Source organism: Rhea americana, unplaced genomic scaffold (assembly GCF_003343005.1).
Source record: "Rhea americana isolate MKP2758 unplaced genomic scaffold, rheAme1 scaffold_48, whole genome shotgun sequence".
Taxonomy (NCBI): Eukaryota; Metazoa; Chordata; class Aves; order Rheiformes; family Rheidae; genus Rhea; species Rhea americana.
Window position 1 is genome coordinate 3,966,378 of NW_028186623.1, and position 7,941 is coordinate 3,974,318.

The window sequence follows — 7,941 nt, forward strand, 5'->3', positions numbered from 1 at the left end:
AAGTGCTGACTTTGGCTCATTTCTACAGTTGTGAGCACCCYCACTTAAGGCAACATTAAATAATGCTAAAACACACTCTATTCCTATCAGGCTTTCCAATGGGGCAAGTCTTAGGCAACAACGTATAGTTTGTGAGTGAGAAGAGTGGTTCATGATGTGAACACACAGGACACCTTCTTCCTTTAGCAAATAGAGCAAAACAAAGGGAACTTTTTTACTCCTTGAGTTGCCTGAGGATTTACAAGAGGCCTGGGGAAAAAAGCTACATGACAGTATAAAAAATTTATGGAAGATACACACCCTGTTCAGCCAGTCATCTTGAAAGCGTCTATTAGTAAACACCTCACAACAGTCTTGCAAAGAAGAATAGTTTCTCTGTCTGTTAAAATAATGCTAAGATCTCTAAAAAGCAATAATGGTCAAAGCTGTATGAGAAGTTGTTGGCTCAGCCTCCAAAAACACCTAATGCCCCAAACTTGGTTTGCTTACACTGGCAATGCTGACTCACGCAGTGATACACACACAACTTAAGCAAGAACAGCATCAAAAGAGGGAAACTCAATTTCTCATTATTATTTAAGAATATTTATTTTATAAAACATAATACAAAGCATCTACACCATTCACTGGTGGAACATTAGTGGCTATTACACAGTAATTCAAACACAAATTAGTATTTCACACTAGTTCTGCAGTTACTTTTACAACTTGCCCTAGTCACCATAGACTAGCCTGAGGACAGGGGCCCCACACCATCTGCTCCACTCAGCTTTAAAGTTTTGCTTCCTATCCTTGGGTTTCTGTACTGGATACCACTATTCAGACTATAAAGCCCTGCTCTGAGACATTGTTGCTACCTCCACCTCACAGAGCCACTCTTAATTGCTCTTTCATTTTCTGGTGCATTTGTTTAGCATCTGAAACCTCAACATTGATCACAGAGCTCTGCTTCTCCCAACCAAGTTCCCCCCMGTTCCAAGAAAGGGGTCCTTCTTCTCAACACCTACTTGGGCAGGCTCCACATAGAAGGGTGGTAACTACACATTTAGCTGCACACTAACCTCGCCAGAAATCAGAGTCCAAACCATCAGGACTTCTCAGGAAACCCTTCTTGATGGGCAAGTCAACAACTGCACTGAGAAATGAACAGGCTCCGCTTTCTGCTACATGTCCTCAGGACTTGCTGCTGAAAGCTCTCCCTGAAACCATCTCACTCCTTATTCCTTGGTCAGGCTGGCTGCTGAAGCTCTACAGGCTCTAGATTTACTGCAGAGCTTACTTGAGAAAACCCACCAGACCTCCTTTCTTTAACTCAAGTGTCTTCTGAACACAAGGCGACAGCACTGACCCTTACATATATGTCTAGCTTGCTCTTTTGACTSCTGCCTCTTAAAGCACTACTGCAAAGCCTCTTGGACTTATGCTTTTGTGAGGCAAACCAGATGCTGGCAAGTGCCATGTTCAGGTTAGAAAGTACTGATTATTACAGGTCATAGTGAGAAGCGCTTCACTCAAAGCAAGAGCGTTTTACTTTTATACAGCACAGCTCGACAGAGACTACCAAGCATTTGTCAAAGATGGCTTAGTGTTAACAAATGAAAACATCCCACGAGGTAGGTAAATACTGTCTCCACTTAATAAGGTGGGTAAGCTGAGGCAAAAAAGGTTCCTTGACACACCCTACATCAGCAGCAGAGCTGAGAAAGAAGTAGCAAGTCCCATCTAGCCCTTCTCTCCCCTCAAGGCTCAACAGCTATATCACTACACTGTGCTAAATGAGTCAAGTTTCCTTTTAAGGATCAGCTCACTGCCAGTTGGCTCTACTTGTCCGAAGCCCTTTGGGCTCTTCAGGTCTTTGGTTGCAACAGGCAAGGCTCAGAACGTAACTGCAATCTGAGCTGCACTGCAACTCGGGTGCTGAGGCTCAGAATTAATGATCATAATAACAGCAACAGTAAAACAACAGTGCTTAAGAACATACAGTGAAATAAACAACAGCAGTTGTAAACTAGGGGACAATTTTTCCCTGCTAAGGGGACCAGATAAGTAACACTTAACTGTTCTTCTGTTCTCTCAGGTAGGTTCACTTCTCTACACTTCTTTACTCACCAGGCTGATAAATAATTCTCTCTTACCCCATAATACTTCACTTTTATCCAGTTGGAGGCAGGGTGGGAGGTGGAGAGGGTCAAGTCATCAAATCAGATGCAAGAGAGGCAAGATTAGGTCTCTGGCTTGAACAGGGTGGAGGAAGGACCTGAAGGAGTGTAGCCCTTTCACCCTAACCATCATGTTTTTAAGATTTGCGTGTTGGCCRCTTTTCAACCAGAAATCTCAACCTRGATTTGAGGAAACATTCTTGTTAAAACTGGTATCTATTATCCTGAGGAAAACCAACAATGCTCGTTTCAAACGAGCTGTTTTTTCCAATCATTTTGCCCACAGAGATCTCAGATTTTACCTACAGTCATCCACTATTCCCAGGAAACCCTGGTGCAGACCTYGGATTCAGATACACTGATCTGAATCTGGAATGATGCTTTCAAGAGAACAAAAACACATGGCCTTTACTRCAAATCAGATTCTGGTTCCTGTTCCCTTTACGCTGCCAAAAACGGCAAGTACAGATTTTTTTGCATATTGCTGCAGTAAAACATTCTGCATTTAGTATTCTTATTTTTAAAAGCAACTTGTATCTTGGGAAAGGTATTTTTCTGACAGTCTCCAGACAAACCTTTTGGTCACAAGCTTGCTCCAYGCTATGCCTGCATTTGGCCCGATAAATATGGTAGAGGGAAATTCAGCATTCTGCAGGCAAATCAGTGCTTGGCCCATATTTGAGGCCTATCAGCCACAGAACCACTTACTGGCAAGTCCTGATAATGAGACTGGCAAGTTCTTATAATGGGTAGTGCTGGTGCCTCAAGGAACTAAGGGTAGTATTTGGAGGGGTGGATAATGTTTTAATAGTCATGGATGAAGAAAAGGGAAGAAGTCACAGAAGTGCTTCATGTCAGAGGCTGTGTCTTTGGGTRTATTTACAAAGCACCTAGTCCCGCAAGGTGCCAATGTTGATTAGAGCTTCTGGCGCTACCAAAAAATAAGTTATCAATAAGTTAATAAATAAGTTATTAAAAGCAATTAGAAAGGGTAGGGAACAAAGGCCTACCTAAAATACTGTCCTTTCTAAAGGCATATTCTAGCTCAACCACCAAAATTATTTCTCCCAAAGGAAACATAGGGATAATGAACAAAGTGCAGATAACGACCATCACTTTGCATTAATATAGCACCTCTCAAGTAAACATCTGAAAGTGCATAACAGAGATGGATCAGCTCCATCACCCCCAATTCACATATGGGGAAATTAGGCACAGAGTTAGCGAGTTAAGCGACTTGCCCAAGGTCACATAACAAATTGGTGGTAGAGCCAGGAGTCCCAACTCCTACTTCTGCCCAACTCACATGAAACACTAGAACATGTTTCCTCCTAARAGCATAAACAGAGTCACTAGCTGTCTACGCTGCACTGAACACTGAACATCAAGACTTGGTGTTATTTTCTCATCTCTTCCAAGACTGTACCAGTGCTGAAGGAGTTAGCTACTAGCTGCTATTTATACCTGCACTGCTAACCTAGGTATGTTTAATCTGTAAAATTAGCCCTTCTTTCACTAATATCATTTAGTTTATGCTTATATACACACTGAGCCAATCTGTGCCAGGCCAAACACTGCAGATCCAATGAATCCGTGGCATAGCTCCATGGATTTCAGTGGAGTTATGCCAGAGATAAATTTGGCTCCAGAATGCTAACGTGCATTGGCTCCTTTCCCAACAGTGGCATTTCAGGCAYGATCCCCTTCTTGCCAGATTATGAACTCGAGGAAGACTGTGCTTAGCATCCAGTCATTGATTTTTCAGATGTCCATTAGTTTTCAAGAATAACTCCTCACTCCTCTGACTCCTCCAAGCGTGGTACTTCTTCATGCTCTTCCTCCTAGCGAATCGACAGATGCTGACCATGAAAACCCAGGAGACAGCATACATGATCACACCACCCAACTTAATGTACCACCTGGGTTTGGGAGAGGCAAGCTCACAGTACATCAGCCAGGCCCCCACTCCAATCCGCACCCCAGTGAAGAGAACCACAAAGAAGAAATCCACAAGGTCACCTGTGAGGCTGTGGTAACACCCCATCTCCCTCAGGAACCATCGGGCCTGTAACAGCGGGTTAGTGATCTCACTGCCAAAGATGACGGCGTTGACCTCAGCAGCTGATTCCCCAAGTGCCAATGATGCTGTGATGCCCAAGATGCTCACCAGATGGTGAGCCAGCATCAGGGCACCCTCCGTCTGGAAGTAGACACACCAACAAAGGTCGAAGATGAAGTAGCCCAAGCTAAGGCACAGCACATGCACCTGAAGAGTTGTGTTTGGTGATCCTGAAACAGAAAGACACCAGCCAGAGCTTTACAGCACAGAGGCAACAACAAGCGGGCAGGATCTCAGACAGCAAAAGAGTATTCACCTCCAGCATTGACAGGCTGATACTATCTTGTASTGATCACAGCTCAACTGGAGTAGTCAGAGAAGTTACAATATTGCATTTGTTAATTTAACCGCTGCACACACACAATGCCCACACAACATGATGACACACTTTGTCGGATTGCAGTTGGGGAGAGTCATTACACTAGCAAAACACAGTACCAGTTTCYTCATTTCTCTAATACTTTCCATCACAAAGAATCCCACAAACCACTACATTCAATGTTTCTCAGGTGGGTGGGCTACCAGGGCAGTATGAAAATCTCACTTTGTGCCATCAGATCACTCACTGGGGACTTGAGACCACAAGTTTCATCACATACCTGCGTGAGTTAAAGGCCAGGGACCATCAATAAAGCCAATGTAAGCAGAGAGGCAGGTAGCAAGGATGCCATGGGTCAGGGTGACCAGCCTGCAGCTCCATTCATAATTCCGGTGCTTGTAGCGATGGCAGAACCAAGCGTAGAGAGACAGCCAGGCAGTCAGGCTGCAGGCTACCCGCAGAGGCAGAGGGAACAGCATCCTGACACAGGAATGGAAGGAAGAAATGGAACAGAAAGTCTAGGCATTTGAGAATGTTAGTGAAACCCAGTAGAGCATTTCACCAGTAACCACCCCAGCACAGAGTGGACAGTGCTATTTCCTGATGGTGTTGCTTGCTCCTGACATTTTTATTCAAAGGCACCCATTATTGTAACCTGGGAGCTGAGGACAAACTCCTTCCGGAGGCTCACAATCTCTTCTCCAGTCTCTTAGATATTAAGTCAATCCAAGCAAAGATTTTACAATACAAATCTTAATTGCCATGCAGCTCTTTGAATCCAAATCACTTCTTAAAGGACAGCCAATATCAGCAGTTTCCCATGGGGACACTGTGGCACAAGGCAGTGATGTGACTATCTGAGGTCATGTAATGACTCAGCGGAARAGCTTACGGTTGCTTCCTGATTCCCCTTTTGTCACCTATAACAGGATAAATGGTGCTGGAAACTAAAATTCCTCTGAGGAATGGCCTACACCAAAAAAGTATATCCTTGAGAATTAGGCCAACATTCAATAGCAGTCGCTAGAACGCAGACCTCACCAGTATCATCCCTGCTATAGGAAGACATATTGAAAGTAATGATGTGTAAGACAATGAGTTCTTAGCCTGGCTGAACAGAAAACAGACCAGGACGTGGGACTTGCACCCCTGAGGACCTTTCCTCATGCAGAGATGCAGAGAGCTGTGAGGAGATGTCAGTGCTCATTTGCACTGCCTAACGGACAGGCTGATGAGCTTCACAACTACCAGGAAGGCTTTGATCCAGAGCTATTCCCGCTCCTTCATTTTTCTTCTCTGCCCACACATCCTGCATTTTAATGGTCTGCCTGTGTTATCSCACCTGCTCATCCTGCCGTGCTGTTTCCCAGATTGGTTCCTCCTCTCCCCAAAAAACTCCCACCATTCTCTTGCTGCTAATTCATCTTCCCAGTACTGCAACACCATTTGCAAACAAGTGACAAGAAACACAAAAGCATTGCTACCTCCTCCTGCTACTGAATTTTAACCTTCAAGCACTAACCCACTTACAGGGCAGCTTGGAAAAAAGTCTGCTAGAAAACCCCCTTGTCCTCACAGGGTAAACTTCCAGTGGTGGCAAAAAGTAGTTCAAGCTGCTTCTTTAGCATGTGGGGACAAAAACTTAGGTTAGAACAAAATGTCTCCCAGCAAATGGTGATGGAATAAAGAGCAGCCAAGCACTTATCCAGCCAGTCCTTCTCCTACCCTTTGCTGCATTCCCAGAGTGCCTCTTGGCCTTCCTCACAGCTAGGTGCTACATGAACCCTCTCCTTGGCTGTTTGCACTCAAAAGGACGTATAAAAAGCAACCAGCAGAGGGAGAAGAGTAAGATAAGGCAAAAAATCAAGCCAGCGGGTACAGGCACAAGACTCCTGTTTAACTCTCCTCACTGCAGACTTCACCAAGACTTCCAAATCTTTTTGATGCAAAAGGATTAGTAGCTATGCCCATGAATATTTTTTTATGCAGAGCATGGCATAAAGGGGATGAACAAGACCACATCTCAAGGCCTTTGCAACCTCACTCTGRCAAGCTGCCAGGATGAATCTGGGGCTACTCTGCAGGTGAAGCTAAAAAAATGGCAGTCACTAACACTGCTCAAGGCAAATGCCTTCTAACACTTCCAGYCTGTCCCTCTGTCCATCAGCCTGACAGTCATTCCACGAACTCCTGCATGAAGTACACAGGCTGCACCTGCCGTTACATGCTGAATGGCAGAAAATGTTTTTAGCAGTAGGAAAATTTCTTGTATACATCCTCCCTTATTGTGCAATACAGAATATTTCAAATATGCAAAAGAATTGGATATGCTACYAGAATAAAATTACAATGCATTAAGTATCTGTGGAATACATTGCTTTAGTCACTACTCCCTCAAATATATAATGTTATACCTACAACTTAACCATATTTATAATACCTCTCTATAAGATATGTCTTGTTATTCCTAAGCATTCAGGCGAGTGCATCGAAAGAAGCTGAGTCACACTCTGAGGTGCACAGGCTTTCAGCTGTATAATATCAGAAGTGCCACTGGTCCTGCTGGTATCTGCTGACCACCTCACCGGATTCATGCCCGGGGCTGGGGAGCACCAACAGGGCTACGCGTGATGAAGAGTCAGAGTTGCAATTCCCAACCTTCCTGCTTGTCCTGTTTCACAAGCACAGGCAGCTGCACAAACAAAACCATTATGCTATAATGGGCCTAGGGAACACGGGAGAGAYGAAATAAGGATGAGATTAACTGTTCTGAACTGATGCTTCCATCGGCATCCCCGGTGCTCAGGGCCCTGCCTCACGCAGCAGGGAGGTGGGTAAGGCAGAAGGAATTCGGATGAGATAGGAGGGACTCACGGCCGGAGATGCCTGGCAGAGGGATACCTGACCACTACAAGAGCCGGAATTACCTTTGTAATATTTGAAAATGTTTTTCCCACCTATTCACACAAAAAAAATTCTCCATGGCCGTTGGAACATAATTCCACAGCAAAGCTTATCACTTGTTATTAATATACACCGTAGACGTTGCAGCCRTGAATACGCCCGCCCCCGTGCACTAGCGCGGCTGCTATCCCTCCGAACCCGCAGCAGTTACGTGATCAGCCGCATTTCCAGGGACGGCGGGGTCACGAACGAGCGCGGGCCCTAGAGCAACTGCGCGCCTCTAAGGACCGAATCCGAACAGCCCGGTCCTCCCTGAAAGCGCTTAAAAACCAGCTGCGCAGCCCCAGGGAAGGGCTGCGGTTTCCCGACCGGGGAGGAGGGGGGGGAAGGCCAGGGAGTCTAAACGCCCTGAAATCACGCACGCGTGGAGAAAAGCCTCC

General features: G+C 45.2%; 1 protein-coding gene across 3 annotated transcripts; it reads right to left on the bottom strand.

Annotated features, from left to right (window-relative positions):
• Positions 1–562: 562 nt before the first annotated feature.
• Positions 563–7,480, bottom strand: LOC146589130 (TLC domain-containing protein 5-like). Of its 3 annotated transcripts, none has more exons than XM_085316841.1 (4): positions 7,038–7,480; positions 4,878–5,077; positions 4,179–4,448; positions 3,924–4,000 (listed from the first exon to the last, which is right to left on the bottom strand). In XM_085316841.1, the coding sequence occupies exons 1-4, from the start codon at positions 7,070–7,072 to the stop codon at positions 3,987–3,989; spliced, it is 519 nt and encodes a 172-aa protein (XP_085172967.1). In that variant the 5' UTR covers positions 7,073–7,480; the 3' UTR covers positions 3,924–3,986. The 3 variants fall into 3 exon arrangements, with proteins under 3 accessions (XP_085172965.1, XP_085172967.1, XP_085172966.1); XM_085316840.1 differs by lacking the exon at positions 3,924–4,000 and adding an exon at positions 4,002–4,078; XM_085316839.1 differs by having other exon boundaries at positions 563–4,448.
• Between the last annotated feature and the right edge of the window lie 461 nt (positions 7,481–7,941).